Below are 20,499 nucleotides of genomic sequence, written 5' to 3'. Positions count from 1 at the left end.
CCACTCAGACCAGGGGCCCTTCCCACAAGCGCCACCCAGCCACAGCAAAGGCCACCTGGCAGGATGGCCGTTGCCGGGAGTCCGGCTGCCCCAGAGTGACGGGCATCTACTCCTTGGCATATGTGGGGAGTTAATGGTGCAGGCATCAGCAGAGCGATCCCTGTGTAGTCAGGGGGCTAAAACCAACAGGGAACGTGGCAGCCCCACCATAACAGACTCAGCATATGACACAATGCATTACAGCAGATTACTGTTCTAGACATATTCACACCAGTCTTTAAAGGTATAATGTAGATGTGTGGTAAGTGGCTCCACTCAGTGCATCCCACTCTACAAGTACCAGCAATTCCAGAGTGGAAAACACGTAATAGTGAGAGAAGTGCACTAACTTACTGGTCAATTATTAATTCACAACCAACTGACTACAGTGCAATTTCATGACTTTGCAATACTCAGTCAACAATACAGCTACAAGGAGTCACATTTGTCAATTCAGTACCTTTCCCACCACCACAACACAGGTCACTGACAAACACACATACAAATTAAACACTTCTCAGTCATTTTTTTACAGGAATGGATTTTACATAATAGCTCATTTAACATCTGCAAAAAGAACTCATTTAATAAACGGAAAACAACTCCACTATATAAATAAGAGCTCAGTGAAGTTATTTTGTCTGTTCACAGGAGAGAACTGGATATGAAATGCTGGGGATGTATGGTATGTCTGTAAACTGAAAAGGAAGTCATGCTGGTGGTGGAGGAGTTGCCCTTTTCAGAAGAACACTACAGCATCTACACAGTATGACTAGGAATCAATTTCCCCTGCAGCAGTGTAGAACAATGTGCAGGGATTTATGCAGATTCAGTCCATATGCCTTTCATGCTTTACTACTAGTAATAATAATAATTATGTTTTCCACATAGTGCTAACGCAGCTAGTGGGAAATAAATACCCCCTGGGTATGCCTGTGTTGTGCATTGCCAATGCATCATAAGGTGTGCAGTGGAGGGGTGGTATAACTTTGTGAAACACCTGCTTAATCTTCCATTTGCAGGGCACGCCTATGATGGAAGGAAGTGCATGAACACAATCTGACGACCTACCTTACCCCGTGCGTCTACGCCACACATTCCCTCCCTCCCCGAACACAATTTGCCTCTACTTCACTTCAATGTGGTACACACATTTAATGTTTGTTTTAAAACGCTTCATTTAAAAATAAACAGTTTTATACTGTTAAATCAGTATTAATAATTTGCGATTTTTCCTATCCTCTTCAATGAAAGAACTGTTGGCCGTAGAGAAAAAATAAGAACTTTTCTACTGGGAATTTACTGCATTTAAATTTTGTACAGGGAAAAGTTTTTTTGCTAGGAGTCACAGTTTCCAAGTTAATCGAGGAAAACAAAGTGATCTATAACCACCCCCTCTCCCCTCCACCTCAATGCTCACATTCTACCACTCAGGGATTTTAGCATACTACCCCGTAGCAGTGGGCAAAAATTTGCAATTACACCATTCCTCCCTAATTTTCCTTTGTTGACTGGAATATGTGACAGTATATACAAGTTCTAAATGGTATTTCTATCACCAAGCAAATAGTGGATTTGCATGTCACTCTGGCAGAACCCACTGATTTGAGGATTGAAAATGTAATGCTGAATCTGCAAGGTATGCAGGAGAACATTTGTGTAGTTAAGAAAGCAAGAGAGGCAATGACAAGAATGAAGCTGTGAAAGACCAAGGTTAGTGTCTAACTAGCTCAGTTGGTATGATCAGTGCACTGTTTTACCTGACAAAGTTTTAAAACGACACACACTCCATTGCAGAATGAAAGATTCATTATATCTTCTATAGGCCTATACTGACCTATAATTACGAAATGGCAATTCACGTATTTTCGAAGAAAATGAATCATACAGCTGATTAAATGCAGGCAGTGGCATGCTTCATTTATAATATAAAAATAATAACAAATAAGGAAAACAGGTATCAAATTTTTCCCAAGTTCACAGTGTCCCAACTTTACGATACTTGGTATATTACGCTTAGCTGTCGCAATGCATGTAGCTTCTGATAAGATAATTATTGGTAAAAACGTTTATTTTAAAATTTCTCATGTTACGAGAGATATATCACATCTCAAATACTGCCTTTTTTATGGCTATGATTCCTACTGACCAGTTATTTATAACTACGCCTGTTAATCCTTAATGCTACTATATTATTTCGTCCCGATAAGTAATTATTTATTGCCAACAGTAACTTTTGGCTAATTCTGCTTTCCAATTTTACAATACGAAGAGACAGCTTGGAAAATCGGTCAATCTCGTCTTCTGTTTATAAATTTTGAATTCTGTGGACTCTCCAGTAGGCTACATGATACAATAACGCGTATGTTTCTATGAGACACATTTACAACAATCAGCTTTTACGAACTGATAAATCAGGTAAACAACCATGCACACATAAACTGCAATAGAAGGCATTTGCCAACGAGCAAATAATTCTTAGAAAATGATGAAAATGAGGTGATCCAAATACCTGAAACGGGTAAGCTAAATCTCTCTGTCGTCGGTAGTTTCCCATAGTACAATGTTTTATTTATTCGTGACAAGAACTCTTCATGGTCTCCAATCACCTACGTTAAATGAGTGCAACAGTTAAAACCACTGACTGCTACATAACACATGATTAAAAAGATTTGCTTGTAAAGTACTTGTTGACACTGTACCTTGAAATTCTTTCTAGCCAAAACCTTCCCCTTTCTGGGTGTAATGCGATTAGACATTCTCGAATGTTAAATTACTAACATACGAAGTCTACAATACGTTGAAAGAATTAAACTGATTACACTGAAAAGCTGGACGTTAACCTAAAAAACCGCCAACCCACCCACTGTTACTTCCTATGACATCATTTCCCCACCACCTCAAAGATACGTAAAACTGGCATTCCACAATCTTTGCTCACACGTGAACTATGAAATTTGATTCTACATATGATTCATACGCAGAGATCACTTGCCAAGAGCGAAGGATGTTAGAATCTATGACGGCACTAATGGCGTAAATCACTGATCTCTTTACAACCTGAATGTAGATGTCAGTGAGCTCAGTATTGAGCTCACTGCTTAGTAACGGCGCCCCACACGTTCAGTAATATTGGCATACCATCAACATGTTGACCATCTGCGGGCGCGTATTCACGTATTGTCAATACTAGGCACATTGACGATAAGTATTGATATACCTCAAAATAAATACTGAACGTGTGAGGTCCAGTATTGACGGTTTGACAACATTCTCCATTCCGATGTTGACAAATGACAGAGCGTCAGGAACAGGGCATATTTCTCAATATGTCGTGGTATATACTACACATCAATTCACTTTTTAAGGAGTCTTTTAACACAAAATAATTTTAATAGGCCTATGCAAGGGTAATCATTGTATATACATCACGAGGAGTACCGTGGCTGCGCTTCTTTCAAAGATATACTTTGGTTCTGAGGAAACTTGAGTCTTAGAGGTGGCAAAAAATAATGTAACTGATAGAAATAACCGGTTACTGAAAAGTAACGGTTACTGCGATAACCGTTCCTCTGATACAGGCAGTTATTTCAATAACTGTCTCATGTCAACAGTGCCTCGCGAAGATCGTACTACGCGTTCCCGTCAACTCATTGGAGATCTGGCTAGGAACTAAGGAGAGGGTAGACCATTTGGAAGGCGTTCTATAGGCCATGGGAATAACTGTGAGACTGCGCGCCATCTGTTGATAAGAACTGTGTACTATATCGTGCGCCTTCGTTACTTTTAGCACAAACAATTAAATAAGGTTAATGTCCGAGCGGTGGCTGATAGGAGCTGCAGTACAGGCATTAACAAGTACAGTTGTTCCCTTAAGCCTCCGCCTCATATGTCAATTTAGCTTGGACTGGTTGTATAAAGAGAAGTACCATAAGGAATTCGAGCGACTATGGAAATAACTGTCAGAGATCCGTATTTTCCTCTGGCAGTTATCGTTATTGGCTCACAGTTCTCGCTCTCTGGCAGTTATCGGACCACCATTACAAGTAACCTGGAAGTTGGTAACGGAATAACTGTGTGTCTGTGTTCCTGATACAGTGACTCCAGTCTTAGACCTCGGTGATATTACAGAGACGATAGTTACTGGAGCGAACAAATATTTACGTACTTCTTCGGAAATAGCCGCTGGCCATCGCGAATGACAAATAACAAGTCAGAAAGTATAACATAATACAGTGGAATATAATAATTATTATCCTCATCATTTGTCAGGAGATTGTCAAAATATGTGAATATATCACAGTAACTGCTAATATTTACAGAATTGGTACACTGACAGAATAAAATACAGTTACGTACTTTTAATAAATTTATCGTACACAGAATACCCGATCTTGACTGTTGCAACCAAGTGCTGTCAAAACTGAAATATAGCAGAATTTTTCCCTAAGCTGGTCTATCAGTCTCTGTTACGATATTCATCTACAGAGTAGAAGGAGGCGTCAATGGAAGCGTCTGATTCCACCCGTCTGCTCCGACGTAAAGGTGTTGTGGTGTGTGAATGTCATTACGGCACGGTGTTTATGAGTTGGTTTTTGTGTGTGTGTGGGGGGGGGGGGGGGGGAGGGGGCTGTCGATCTAGGTTGCAGTGCCGGAATTTGCTGGTGGTAATTAGTTTTTTTTTCTAGCTGTGATGTTTTGTGTATTTATGAAGTATTGAATGTGATTTAATTTATGTAGGGATGATTGATTTGTGGACTTTTGGGATTGTGGTTTTATTTTTCGCAGTTGTAGGTGTTGGTTTTTTGGCATCAGTAGCTGTGGTGGACCTATATAGGTCACCGGAAATGACCGATTCCCATTTTCATAGTTGTGTGTGTTGATGTTTTAGTATCGTCATCTGAGGTTGACCTATGTAGGTCAAGGGAAATGTCCGATTCCAATTTTCGTACTTTTAGTTGTGGGTATTGGTGTTTTGGTATGGTCACTTATAGTTGACCTATATTGTTCAAGGGAAGTGTCCAATTCCTGCAGATTTTTGTTGGTGTAGCAGAATGCTGTATTTTTTTTTTTTTTTGTTCTTCATTTTGTGTTTTGGGATCATGGTATGTTTCTTTTACTAGCTTGTCCTCACCCTAAAACCCCCAACTTCCCGCAGTTGTCCCGTTGGTTTGATTGTATTTTTGGTGGGAAATGTTATTGTATTATTTATATGTATCTTCGTGTTTGTTGCCATGTGTATGTAGTGACGTCATAGACACACTTAAAATAGCCATTTCCGGCATATTGATGATGGGTGGAATCAGACACTTCTGTATCAAATAGTCTTTCAAACACTGTAAACCGTGCCTTATCTGGAACCAAGTTTTTAATGGTTGCTGACTTGCTGCCAGTTTATTGAAAATGCATGTTCCTGAATATTGGACCCCTTTTGGACCAAGGTAAGTAATTTTAGGTCTTTATGTAGATTGCTGTTCCCATTTCTAGTACTGATATTATGTATTAAGCTATTGGTTGGAAATACTTGTAACAAATTTCATTAAGGAATAAATATACTAGGAAGCAGTGGTTAGAAAACAAAGTTCCTTGAACAGGTTCCTACATGATGTTCTTGAATTGATACCACAAACGATTTTTATTACACGCTTTTACATGCGAAAAACTTTTGCTACGTTTGATAAGTTACCACAGAATATGCTCCCTTATGAAATAATAGAATGAAAAAATGTGGTATGCCCTTCCCAATTGAATTTATTATCGAGTTGTAGTCCCAGAAATGTAACACTGTCAACCTTTTCGATCTGCATGTCTTCATATGTTATAAACCTGCTGTCGCTGGAGAAATCGAGCAGTTTCCAAATCTGACATAAAACTTGGATTAGCGTACTCACACTTTCCCCTATAGGACTAGCTTTTACAGCACAGGAGTAAACGAATCTGTCACAGTACGTATATTTTTTGTTGTATTACAAGGCTGTACACTTTATTCTATTATGTGAGCAGCACAAGAAATTATGCTTCGAATTTAACCTACAGTACTCAGTTTACATATTACTTCATACTTAAAAAAGCACGTTGTTAACATTTTACTTAAACAGTGCTTTGGCGAAGTTCCGCGTACTTTCTGTCGCAGCTGCGAAGATAATATTTCTAATAGCGACCGATAACCTACAAACATATAATATGAAACACTAATAATCGTTCTAACATCAACTAAAATGTACCCGGAGTTAATAAGCTAAGGTTATGACACGATTCATACGACATTCCTGCTATTTCACACTACTCGCAGTTATACTGATAACTACACTGACGGATTCCAACTATGTCGTTATTTAACTGTCGGAGTATTCGGTATTCGCTAGCGAAAAATAACTTGGCAGTAGTGATGGGGAGCTCATGAATGAGTCGTTCAAATGAACGCTTCACTTCCGTGAAGTGTGAACTAACCACTCAATTTCAATGAACTGGTACTTCAAACTCTTCACAGATAGCACACTCCACACTTTTTTCTAGTTCACTCACTCTCTTCCCCTCTCCCTCTCCCACTACATCGGCGCTACGTGACTCATCCTCCCTTCACTTCAGTCCTCCCTCTGCTGCCTGTCGACGAATCGCGCGGGGTTTGTTGGGAACGATAGGTTTACGAGGGTTTGGTGAGGTGAGGGGCGAGGGGAAGGCAGCGTCAGCTGCTACGTGCAGTGCTGACATTACTTGTGACTATTTGTGCAGTTATACTTCGCGTCTACGGGTAGCCTACCGTTGGCAGCGCTTGCAGACAAATGAATATTAAAGATATAAACGAAGGGGCTGGCTGTGTGAGCACGCACAGCCAATATGAAAATAAAAGGTTTGTTAATAACACTGAAAGAGGGATTTTACCTGAAATCGTACCAATGACTACAGGTGACAGTTTACGTTTTGAATCTGGAGGGTGATTATTCTCAACAAAAATAAAATCTACAGGAAAACTTATGAATAATTACTTAACGTAGGTATATAGACTGTGACAGTGGTAAACATACTCGTTCTATTTTGGATTAAATTTTACAAGGAACATAAAATTGGACTGCATTTCGTTGGTAGCCCTATTTTTCAGTTCATGAATACAACAAATAATATTTCATTTGGCAGATAAAGACTTTTTTTGACGCTTCATGAGAAAATTTCGAGCAAGATTAAATGTAATACCTTCTTTATATGTGACAGGCATCTCTGTTTATCTTTCCTTTGTCCCCTTCGACCATGCTCTATTTACGTTAACTCAGACGCTGTAAGAGCGTAAAACGTTGCGTGCACGTTACTGCATAGTTCGGCCATCTGTTGGTAAAATTATAAAGTATTACGAAGCTTCATTGTACGAGCGAGGCGAAGCGAGCGTAGCAGCGGCTGAGTGGCGAACTGGGCAACTTCGACAGGCTTCCATACTTCACGAATGAACTACTTCATTTGAACGCTTCACGGCAAAGAGTGAAATGAATGAAGTAGTTCACTGGAATGAACGAGTTCGACCCATCTCTACTTGGCAGTTATTAATAACGGTTAACGATAACGGTTATCAAACACGCAACTACGGCACTGGAGCTGAGTGACCTTTCACGGAAAGAACCGAAGATGCACGAGGTAGCAGATGACACGCAACTACGGCTGACAAGCAAGCCACTTTGTGAAAAGGAGACGTTTTACTTACTGTTTTATAAATTTTTACTGTTTTAATCACGAATGTAGCAGAAAATAAAACTATTAAACAAGAAAGCCAAACATAGGGCAATGATTTAAATTAATTTCTTCATATTTAATAAGGGATAATAGCCATTCTTATGCCACGGACTGAAGTTTAATAGCAACAGCAAAATTACGATGTGAACTGCAAAATACTAAGGAACGTCACAAACAAAGGAATTAGGTAAGGTACATTTTCACTGTATAAACGTCAATATCTATTGACTGTCTTGTAATAGAGAAACAGTAATGTCTTGTGCCTCAGCTGTACTTGGTTTCTCGAAATGGTGCACTTTCCTCCTCTGCTTTGTAGAGAACAACCGTCTCTGAGGCTGTATATTTTGTTCCCTTCTTGATGAAGTAGTGCAGGGGCCAATTCCTGAATTATCTTTATTGGAGTCAACAGCAGCTAATGTAGCTTTCAAGCTCGACAGCTGGCGTTTAAAAACTTCCAGTTGCCCTGGAGAAGATATTGTGTCAATCACTTCAGCCAATTTGCTTTTCATTTTCTCCTTCTCCTGAGTTAAATCTGAAGATTCAATATTTCCTCTGCTGAGTTCGACCAATATACTTTCTTTTTCACTTGCTACTGATTCCCCTTCTTCATAAATATGTAATATATCCTCGTCATCATTAACATCACGAAAATTACTGACGTTCACTGAACTGGATGACTGTCTTGTTTTGAATAGGCAGACAGAGTGTATATGTTTACAAATGTTTCATCTGATACTCGAATCTACGCACGAGCATGCATACTGATGTATGCAGGCCTGACAGTCAATACAAATCAATTTACAGCTCCAGTCTTGCACATTTTGCTGCACAAAATAAGTGACGCCCAACTCAGAAGTAGATGGTACAAGCCAGCCTTTTCCTTCTTCAACTATGCGTTCCTGAACCACTTCAAAACTTAAGCCATGCTTTGAGCGAATATCCTGGAGTTTGCTTGTCAGTTTTCCCTTGGTCAGAATAATGAGCCTGTCTTGTAATTTGTCCCTGACGAAACTCATTAATGCATGAATCAATTTGTCAAGCCGTTTTACATGTTTACCAGGCAAATATATGTATTTTACTATTCGATGCATCCTTTCAATATGCATGTTTGTATTGATACCACTGTTGGCTCTGTAACTATATGCCCAGCACCTGGTGCTTTTAGCATAATGTTCTTGGAGGTAGAACCCAAATACCGCTGTTACAGGATCTGAAACCAGGCGCTCCAGAGCTAAAGGAAATACGTGCTCAAATGTTATGACGTCTCTTTCTTGCATTAAACTCCTCACTAGCTTATAAGTTTCAACCTGTCTTTCCTTTGATTTGATTTTAATACATATATTTTTCCTCCATGCCCTGTCAGTATGCCACGAGCAATAAAGTCTTCTCACAGGTTCTTCCATCTGTGAAAGACAAGCATTGTAAAAAGACTCAGCTAAATCTGACATGAACACTTGAGGACGTACTTTTCCTACTTTAGTCTTTATTTCATTAAAAAATAATGACAGCACATCTTGATCAGACCTGTTTGAGAAAAGAAAAGCACAAGGAAACCCTTGTCTCATGTCGTCAAGCACAAGAAGTGAAATTAAAGAGAAACCATAACTGTTAGTTCCATGAGTTCCATCGATGCAAATACAGTCACTGCCGTATTGTTCATAACGTTGAGGACAAAGCCTTCACTTCTCAGGAGAGGATGACTTTGGCTATTTGTATCTTGTGGTTTGTAGAATAAAACACAGGGATTATCGCTAGCATTGATTTCGTTTACCCACGCTTCTACGTTGATGCCATCGTCTCTATGTCTCATGACCTCGGAATGTAAATTATTACACTGCTCAATGTTGTATAAATCTTTTTTTGTCAGTAGATGGATACCCTCTAGCATGGAATCAGATAAAGTGTCTCTTACTTTGTCGAGTATCGCTTGCTACGGTACCTTGTTTGGGTTGTCAACGGCTAACGTGTTTCTTTCTTCTTCTGTCTAATCTAAATGTCTAACACCATTTTGATGACCCACATGAGTAACCACGTATTTTACTTTGCAGCTACCATCTCCATCTTCGGTTACATCAATGCTGGAAGCACATACACCTCCTATTATGTTAGTGCCTTGGATTTTCATGCGGCGAATACCTTTACTCTTAGATACATATTGTCCTGAACGATGGCATACAAAGGAATGCCGAGTGACATTGTCCAAAGTACGGTACGACCCACACTTTTTGACGTAAAGTGACAACGTTTTGCCCTCAGTCTGCTTCTTCCACTCACTGAATTCCTGGAAAGATGCAAATTCAGTCTCATCAGATGCTATCGACACAGCATGTTTCATTGACAAGTGATCATAATAGTTTTTCTTCGAAAGAACTGAAGTATCGCACAATGGGCATTTCACTTTCCAATCCATGTTCCTTTCTTTCGTGGCACATTACATTGCGCTCATGGTTGAACTGTTTGCCACATAAACTACACACTTCTGCACTTTTAATTGTGGAGCGGTATCATTTAACTTTCCTGAATGTACCTGTGATACATGTTTCCTCAAAGTCTTGTTATAGCTATAGCTGTTTCCACACTCTGAACATGTGTATCTCTTTTCTGGATTCAGCATATTTCTGATGGTGCTGTCCTAGTTCAAGAAGGAGAAAACCTTCACACATTCAAAACACCTCGAAGATTTCACACGACGACAACGAAAACTACACACGCGACACATACACAATAGACCACAAAGGCTACTAGCATCAGGCCGCTATTCGCCGAACATGCCATTTTCCGTGTCGTCTGCTGCATCGGCTCTTTTCACTAACGCTCGGCTCCGGTGCCGCAGTTGCTTGTCACCCTGTAGACACAAGTCTCTCGAAGGTATCGGTGGATGTCTCTGTTGCCAGGGTATCGTCTTGACTGTGGCGGCCATTCCAGCAGACGAATTAAAGCATGAGCTCTTTGATTGTTCAGCTGGTTCATTCATAGCAAATCTGGAAACTATTCCTGTTTTTCTTTCTTTGAAACTGACCTTCTGCACGCTTCATATACGTAGCAGTATGTACTACAAATGGTACTTAACAAACGCTACCAACGACAAATAAGTGTACTGCTGTTTGAAGTATGTCCTAATCTGATATAAATTACAATTATTGCTGTATTTTCTTTCTTTAAAAGTGAGAACCTTTTAACTACATACTAGTTTTTTACGTAGTGATATGTCTTACAAAAATTACTTAGGGAGAAGCTCCCCCACTGCTAAATAAATGTGATGATTGCGTCAAGAATGTTCTAATATGCGTGAAAAATTACAATTCATTCTCAGGGAAGCAAACTTCTTTCTTTCCTATTGAAAGCAACTGAAACAACTAGAAAAAACACCAGCAAAGTCTGTACCGTTACAAGAATGTATTTCCTACACATATATGCTTAATTTGAAGACGTTCTTGTTTGGGAAAGAAGTCTCCTAAAATAACTAGTTTGTAAATTTTCCTTTATACTTTATAGACGGCTGACAGTGAGAGTCACCTTTTAGTTCTTTTTCACATGTGTCAGGCTTGTATATTTTTTCTCTTCTGACAATGAGTGATACTTTCTTTTTACCAGATAATCAACGTATTTTGAAAATTCACCAGCGTTACCGTATTTCATGCTTAATTTGTTAATGATTGACAATGCTAAGTCACAGAAGCTGTCAGAAACGTGAAGACGAATATTAAATTTTTTGCAGACGGCAGGGCGCAAACCGAAAATTCTACACATGCTATATAATCTCATCCTATTGTTGTTACCCAGTACACTACAGTGATCGCTTGAAATTTGTAGCTTTTGTCTGAAACTTTTAAATGCTGATATTTCATTACTTGACATTCAGTATCAATAAACTGTACCTTTACCAGAGATCCTCGATGTGCTAGTGTTTTCGAACAGCAGTTATTTACAAGACATAAATTATAAGTTGGTTATAATATAAAAGACACCAAATACGAGCAGATGAAATCCAATATGGCCTCATACAGATGCTTCGGCTAAAGCATGTCTTTGAAAGTAGTGCAGCCACAGATCCTTTGGGGTGATGTATATACAAATAAAGTCACATCTTCACAACAGTTAATGGAGGATTCTCCATGACATTACTTAGTCTGATAATTTGAAAATATAGCATAAGTTGATGTATTACATAGCAGTTTGGAAAAAAACGCTCCCAATTCGAAAAATAGGCCATATATCTGCAATGACTAGTAAGAGGTCTGTGAAATACACGTCAGTTTCACCAAATTATCAGAAAGCGAAAAAAGAAACTGTTATATGTTAGCTGGCCGAAAAGATTCTTGCCCAGCAGATATAATTTCTTCACAGGTTTCCACAGAATTTTTCTAATTGTAGTAGCTGATATTGCAGAACTAAACTCCGAGCATTACAATGACCTGCCTGACACCAGAAATCACAAAGTTACTCCTATTCCCTTGTCGACAGCGATTGCCTTTCTGATTAACGCATTTTGTTTCTCTGTCTTATCTTGTATCGGCGCTAATAAATTGATGTATGATGCAGGGTTCATCGGAAAACAATTTATGAAATCTTTTGGGTCCATGGTTCTGATTTCTGACCAGTCGCTCCTTTTTTCCAAATGTTCTCGAGCCCATTTCGCCTTTTTCGTTGTTTTCTGTTGCTTGCAAGCTATCTATAGCTAATATAACTCCAGCACACGGTTTCTTTCGGGTTTTCAGCATTTTGACGTTGTAAAATTTCGTTGCCAACTGACAATTTTTGTCAATGTTGCTGACAGTGTGAGATCTCTTCAATGTATTGAAGGTTTGAAAAACTAGAATTGTCAATAAATGTTGAATGTGCAATCTCCTGTAGAGGCGTGGTCTCTGAATATAGAACTGTAGCGTCACTGCAGACTCATATGCTTTGCATCGTAGGCCATGTTGTAGTTTCGCAAACAAATATCCATTGGTCTGTATGTTACAAAGAATTGCAGACTGATTTCTTGGTTATAGCTTTATGCCAACATGTGATGTAGTAGTCTGATTTTGGAGGGGAATCGAAAAGTATTTTCTTATCACATTCTAGTGACATTTCCTAACAGCCTTGTTACAGTTTGGCAAGAAACGAAATATGAGCGTCTATGGCTGTCACGATCAGACAGCTGAAGTTCAACATCGAGATGGCATAGAGATCACTGCCGTAAATGCAGGGAGTCTATACTTATTGCATAAACGTGAAGCCAACGATTTATCCATTCCACCAGACGTTTGAGACCAAATATTGTGAGTTGCATGGCTGCACTGTAGCGTTATTTATCGGAATACAAACGTAAACATGCCTGAAAATCGTTATTCATATTACCTACAGATGCGCAAATATAAGCAGAAAGTCTGCTGTTATTTTCTGCAGGTAAAGGCCAATTCACACTGCCCACCACATCAAATCCCTTCCCATCAAAACATTCTGCAATGCATTTCAAATGGTGGCATCCACACTGGCCACCCAGTTTCGTCACGTCATGGCACAATCGAAGTTTCTCTGAAATAAAGTTTTGCCAGCTGACGACGTCCATCTGATGTTGATCACATGGCTCATTTCCTCTCGATACACAGCCATACATGGACCTACATATTTCGTTCTGTTATGGCTTTTGTGCTTAATATTAGCAATTTTTGTTGATTATTTATTATAAATTGCTTCGTTTAGTTATTTCTTTTGTAAAAATGTATAATAAATGACGAAGGATTACCTGAACCAGTGAGACAGCAGTCTGAATCGTTCAATATGAGCATACTAAATTGCTTGCCCTCCACTACATCTTCAAAGTGGATTTTTATACATAATCACATCTTATACAACATAATATCTTACAATGAAATTTATTGCAATATGGCTCTAACTTGAAGTGAAAGCATACTACGGATAGAATCAGACTGATTAGTATCTGTAATTTATTTGTATGTTGTGAAGCATTTGTACCATTTCATAAAGAAATGGACTGAAACATTTAGACAACACAAGTTGTTTCTTTAAACATATTTGTGGCAGGCTTATTTGCTGTTAAGTAGTTCTCTGGGTTGTGTGCAAAACAGTTTATCGAGTGTCAGTGGTCAGTATTTACGTGGTTTCACGACCAAACCCCCATATAAATAAGGCATTTGAACTATTAAAGGCCAAATACAAGACAGCAAGGTAACTTACAAATCTTGACGGGAAACATGTTAAGGGAGATATGACTATTGGATAAAAATTTGCACTAGACCAGCAACTAAACTTAACCTCAAGTAAACGAATTTTTCGTGGGATGTAGCGGCAGCCAGTAACACTGTGTTCCTTTCAGTCGTTCTGGATGCAATTTCACATAACAAATTAAAAAAAACTGACGTTTCGACTAATTGAAATATAAAATGAAGATTCCTCTCAAGATCCTAGTATAGTGTGTGAAATTCCCCTTCTGCTCCACTTAATAACACTTTTCGGTCCCACATCCTTTTTTGTGTTGTTCTACCCTTCTGCCTTCCTTCCCTAATATACATGTTATCCTTGCAAGCTGTAAACCATTTAAGTCCAATAAATGTCAATTTTGTACAAATGTGCACTCCAGTATCCACAAACACATGCTGTCTCAGTTGAAAATCATCTTGAGAAGCCCACAATGCACGCAAAAAAACAGATGCGGACAGCCACGTGAGTTAAGATCACCCTACTTCAATTAACTTACTGTGCCAAGATGTGATGGACAGTATGAATACACCTTGACGTGACCGTTCTGTGACGTAACCTTGCCGTGACGGCCAGTGTGAATTGGTCGTAAGTGCTTTAGCTAAAATAATACTTTTGGTTTAAATATGCACTATTCGTTGCAGAATGTAAGCTTCACTAAATCTTTCATAAATGATTGTAATGTATCAGTCCATGACACCTATTTTTAATAGAATTTAATGTTAAACTTGTTTCCCTTAGCTGTCAGCAGCTGGTGTCATAGCAGCTGTCCACACATTGTACACTGAAGCGCCAAAGAAACAGGTACAGGCATTCGTATTCAAATGCAGATATATGCAGATAGACATAATACGGCGCAAATATAGAGAAATGTAAACAGGCAGAATACGGCGGTCGGAAACGTCTATGTAAGACAACAAATGTCTGGTGCAGTTGTTAGATCGGTTACTGCTGCTGCAATGGCAGGTTATCAAGATTTAAGTAAGTTTGAACGTGGTGTTACGGTCGGCCCACAAAAGATGGGACACAGCATCTCCAAGGAAGCGATGAAATGGAGATCTTCCCATACGGCCATTTCACGAGTGTACCATGAATATCAGCAATTGGTAAAACATAAAATCCCCGACTTCACTGCGGCCAGAAAAGATGCTACAGGAATGGGACCAACTACGACTTAACAGAATCGTTCAACGTGACAGAAGTGCAAACCTTCCCCAAATTGCTGCAGATTTCAATGCTGGACCATCAACAATTGTCAGTCTATGAACCATTTAACGAAACATCATCGATATGGGCTTTCAGAGCCGAAGACTCACTCGTGTACCTTTTGATGACTGCACAACACAAAGTTTTATGCCTCGATGCCTCTCCTGGGCCTGTCAACTCGCACATTGTGCTGTTGATGACTGGAAATATGTTGCCTGGTCGGACGAGTCTCGTTTCAGATTGTATCGAGTGGATGGATGTGTACAGGAATGAAGACAACCTCATGAATCCATGAAACCTGCATGTCAGCAGGGCACTGTTGAAGCTGTTGGAGGCTCTGTAATGGTGTGGAGAGTGTGCAGTTGGAGTGATATGGGACGCCTGATACGTCTAGATACGACTCTGACAGGTGGCATGTACATAAGCATACTATCTGATCACCTCCATCCACTCATGTCCCATTGTGCATACCGACAGACTTGGGCAATTGCAGTGGGACAATGCGACACCCCATACGCCCAGAATTGTTACCGGGTGGCTCCAGGAACACTCTTCTGAGTTTAAACACTTCTGCTGGCCACTAAACTCGCAGACATGAAGATTATTAAGCATATCTGGGATGCCTTGCAACATGCTGTTCAGAAGAGATCTCCACCCCCTTGTACTCTTATGGATTTATGGACAGCCCTGCAGGATTCATAGCGTCAATTTCCTCCAGTACTACTTCAAACATCAGTTGAGTCCATGCCACGTCATGTTGTGTCACTTCTGCATGCTCGTGGGGGGCCCTACACGATATCAGGCAGGTGTACCAGTTTCCTTGACTCTCCGGTGTATATTGTACTTATTTACGTTTCAGATAATCCAGTAGTGAATGTTGTGTCTTGGCAACAAATTATTCATTTAAAATTTTCAACATATTAATCACTCCATGACACTATTTTTCTATCAAGAGAAAGCTGTGCACTGTATGTGAAGTAAACAACTAAAATCAGGAAGAATATCAAGTTTCTTCATCAGCAAAACTTTCAAATAGCCAAACTGTCAAATAGTGATTTGCATCATGTGATAAAGGTCTTTCAGAAGACCACTTGCATAGATGAAGGATATTTCTGCACTGAACTTTGTATTACAAGCTACTGCATAAGAGGTTAAAAAAAATATGAGTACGATATACACCTCATTCTGCTCCACTGAAACAAGTCATAACCAAGTTAAAAGTTGACATACCTGCTTCAGCCAGCATATATAGGAACAAATGCTATCCTTGAGATCACTGATGCTTGCATAACACACAGATAATTATACAAAGCAATTTAAAATAGGCTTGTTTAGAAGCAGAAAATTAAAAAAAAATTGGGGTTGTCTGTAAACAATCGAAAAATTATTATATTTAGCCACATAAAGAATCTATTAATCATCAGAGGTTCTGCAGCTTATCAGAATTTAGCAAAATATTCAAAAAATAAAAAGTGATCACAGAAGTCATGCTAAAATCAGATACATTGTGATAACTGTAAAATTATTATTTATAAAGGAAGAGTATGGAACAGACTTTGAGGATATGTATATTAGACTGTCTCTCATACTCCAATTTATATTGTAGTTACAACAATAAGTAATACAAATGAAAATGGAAGGCGAATTGGAAGTAACATGAGAGAAAAAAGCGGAGTACAGAAACATCGATAAAATAAATGAGAGATCGCGTAATTTATAAGAGAAAGGTAGTGAAGTGTACCATTCGTCACTAGAAGGCACACACTACTCTTATTTACAGTAGCCATTAAGGGTTGATGTATTCCTCACACAAGGTGGAGTATACATTTTTCACTGATGGTCTTTCCTGTATACGTATCTTCAAAGCCTTGTGATGCATTCTATATTGCACACAGTTTCGGCGAAGCATTACTATGAGTTAGAGATCCTACTGCGAAAATTAAATGTGTTCTTAACAGAAATAGCATGAAGCAAAATGAGCATTGCACAGTTTTGGTGGAAGCATTAACTGAAGTTACAGTACCTATTGAGAATATTTAACATGTTCTTAACAGAAACATCGCAAGGCAAAATGAGCAGTAGTGAAGTAATGAAGATAGTTAAATGAAATTTACTTGTCTAGTGTAGCATGTGGTCCAGATGTATTGCATAACTGGTACAGCAAAACAAGACATGCCTATGTTGGCTGTAAATTTTTTACAACGCCTCTACCCACTATTAAGAACTGCATAGTAATTCAATTATATAATACTGCAATAGCAGAAACGGGATACAGGGGAAAGGGTAATTAAGTCATGTTGTATCTATAATAAGAGTAATGTCACGTATCACACTGTAAAGAAATGTAAGGCGATGCTGAAATCCTCATAAGCACAATTTTAGTCACAGACTAGCCAAAATACCAAATTAGGCTATACTCTAATTACAGTATTAAATCATTTCAACCCCTCACTAGCAGAAATAATGAAAATTTATCAAATTAGTAAAATATCAACAGCTTGCTGCAATAAGTTTTATAAAATGGTTCCCGTTTGTCAAAAAGAAGTGCAAATGTAAACAAGCTCCCTTCTAAGCATTGCAAAAATTTTGAGAAAATGTATAGTGAGAAATCACAAAAGAAACAGTAGATGCAGATTGGAGAAGCAAGGCACAATTTTTTTGTGTACATATAAGGTCAAAATCTCTTAAAATGTTAAAAAGGCAGAGTGAGTCATGGGAACAAGAATTAACATACACATTACTAAGGTACATTAAGGTATAAAGTAGTAACAGTATTGTCATGTGTATAAAGAGGAATTATATTTCTCAAAGCAAGAAGTGGTCTATCGTTACATCAGTGTGTGTGTGTGTGTGTGTGTGTGTGTGTGTGTGTGTGTGTGTGTGTGTATGATTGCAAAACATCGTGTGAGGAACCTTAATTATATAGGGAATGGTTATATAGGGAATGGGTATGTTAATAAGATGTATTTGTCTTATGCAAGAAATCTTATGCAAGAAACTACTTCTTAGTAGAAAGTCTTTTTCAAAAGTAGGTTGAAGCAGTGGGCCCCACTTTCTTTTTATTTTACTGTACAGATGGTTATGATTAGGAATCTAACTCACCCAAATTCAAATTGGCTGAGATAAGTAGCCTACTATGAACAATTTTGGCATCTGTTTGTTGTTGGTGCTATGTCGGAAATCACAACACAATCGTAATTAAACTATTATTTGTGACAAGGAAAAATATAAATGTCATTGGTGCTCATTTCACTCACAGCCATTTACTACATTAATAATAACCTGTTACAAACCCACACACATACACACACACACACACACACACACACATATATATATATATATATATATATATATATATATGACACACACACACACACACACATATATATATATATATATATATATATATATATGTGTGTGTGTGTGTGTGTGTGTGTGTGTGTGTGTGTGTGTTGCATGAGGTGATATCTGACCTGTTTCACACTTCCTTCCATCTCACTGATTTTTCACTCTAGCCATAAACCCATGGTGGAGTTATTACTTCTCTAGAAGGCTTTCACTGTCATTGCATCATTATTGACATTTACAGTACCAAGGTAAAGTGTTTGAGTTCATTTCCAGTTTGCTGGTTCATTCAAATAGCACACTGTTTACTACTAGATGTTGGGGTCTTATCGCATTTCCAATGTTGATGACAAGTACAGCAAAGATGATCAGTGGAAATATACTCCACTTTTTGTTAAGAATGCATAAGGATTCAATGTCATGTGTAGCTACATGCTAGCTTATATTTGTTACAATTCTTGTTATGCTGCCAAGCATACATTTTCGTTAATCATTTGGAAAATTATTTTTTCTTCAAATTCCCTATTCTTAAACAAATGGCTATCTGATGTGATTCTTCAGCTTATCCCAGTGTATTTTATGTCGAAATAGTTCATGGTGGAATGTCAGATGTCGGTGTCCAACAGGCACAATATTTTGGCTAACAATCATGTTGCCATCATTAGGTGCACTGATGAAGTGACTGATGGGGTGCTGGCGTCGCGCTTTTATCTTCTCCCTCTCTTCCCCTGAGCGGCCACTCCATTGGCCGTTCATGTCTGGGCATCCCTAGCTCCATAGCTTCTGGCAACCCAGTGTTCTGTCCTAGGCTCACATCCATGTACTTCTGCTGTTCCTCCACCTGCCACCAAAGTCATTTTGCATCTAGTATCTTATTCCTCTTCTTGACCATTCTAACAGTGGGGTCCTATGCCTTGCTAAGTACATACCTGGTATTACAATTTATCAGTGGCTCCCTTACTTGAATCTCAATAGATTCCTTAATGACACAGTCCCAGAATTTTGACATCTGTGTCACAATCTTGATGCGGTTATAGTCCATTCCATGCAATTCCTTCAGCCAAAACATTGCTTGGTAGTATGAAAGATGACTTTGGACTACGAAAATACATAGTCTGTCAGATACCCTGACACTGTGGTAAGATTTTCACAGGTCAGACAGTGCGTACTGTCAAAGATCATTGCCGAGAACACCAGCATCATACCAAATTGCAGAAGCCTAAAAAAATCGAGATTTGCAGAACTTTCTCTGACTAAATTGCATGGAATAGACTGTAACCACACCAAGGTTCTGACACAAATGTCCAAATTCTGGGACTCTGTCACTGAGATTCGAGTAAGGGAACCACTGACAAATTGTGATAGTGATACGAACTTAGCAAGGCATTGGACCTCACTATTAAATAGTCAAGAAGAGGATTGAGCTACTAGACAACGAACTTATTTTAGGGACAGCTGGAGGAACAACAGAGGTGCCACCAGTGCATGCACCTGGGCACAAACCTGGAATGCAAACCTGGGCCAGCAGAAGCAGTGAGGCTAGGGTTGCTAGGTGGTGATAACTGATGGAATGGCTGACAGGGGGAGAGGGAGGGGAAATAAAAGCATGCTGCCAGCCCCACATTAGTCACTTCATCAGTGCACGGGATGATGGCAACATGGCCATTTTCCAAAATATTGTGCCCAATGGATACCGACATCTGGCAATTCATCCATGAACTATTTAGACAAAACACTATCTATTTTAAAATATACATGGTGATACTTTTCTCTATAAAGGACAGGAAAATTACATTGATCATTTTGTCCAAACAATAAGCTCCATGTAATCAAAGATTAATTTCACAGTAAAAATAGAAAAAAAAACATTGCAGTATAAATTTTGTACACCTGAAAATAACAAAAAAGAAAGAAAAAAGGCAATAAGCATTCGCCTGGCATTTATAGAAAATATATTAGCACAGATCTATGCCAACTCCTGTG

The 20,499-nt window shown here is 38.8% G+C and overlaps 2 protein-coding genes across 2 annotated transcripts in view; both read right to left on the bottom strand.

Moving 5' to 3' along the window:
* The window catches only part of LOC124798052 (protein CNPPD1), a 53,241-nt gene extending 50,262 nt beyond the window's left edge, over window positions 1–2,979 (bottom strand). Inside the window, exons 1-2 of the mRNA XM_047261282.1 lie at window positions 2,742–2,979; window positions 2,552–2,648 (exon numbers count right to left, since the gene is read on the bottom strand). Of these exons, the coding sequence (XP_047117238.1) occupies window positions 2,552–2,648; window positions 2,742–2,798 (154 nt within the window). The 5' untranslated portion in view covers window positions 2,799–2,979. The remainder of the gene's footprint in view (window positions 1–2,551; window positions 2,649–2,741) is intronic.
* Window positions 2,980–7,979: 5,000 nt separating this feature from the next.
* LOC124734075 overlaps window positions 7,980–20,499 on the bottom strand; it is a 128,010-nt gene continuing 115,490 nt past the window's right edge. Inside the window, exons 3-4 of the mRNA XM_047248531.1 lie at window positions 8,521–9,161; window positions 7,980–8,439 (exon numbers count right to left, since the gene is read on the bottom strand). Coding sequence (XP_047104487.1) covers window positions 7,980–8,439; window positions 8,521–9,161 — 1,101 coding nt within the window. The remainder of the gene's footprint in view (window positions 8,440–8,520; window positions 9,162–20,499) is intronic.

Source organism: Schistocerca piceifrons, chromosome 1 (genome assembly GCF_021461385.2).
Source record: "Schistocerca piceifrons isolate TAMUIC-IGC-003096 chromosome 1, iqSchPice1.1, whole genome shotgun sequence".
In the NCBI taxonomy this organism is placed as follows: domain Eukaryota; kingdom Metazoa; phylum Arthropoda; class Insecta; order Orthoptera; family Acrididae; genus Schistocerca; species Schistocerca piceifrons.
This window is presented reverse-complemented; position numbering and strand designations above follow the sequence as displayed.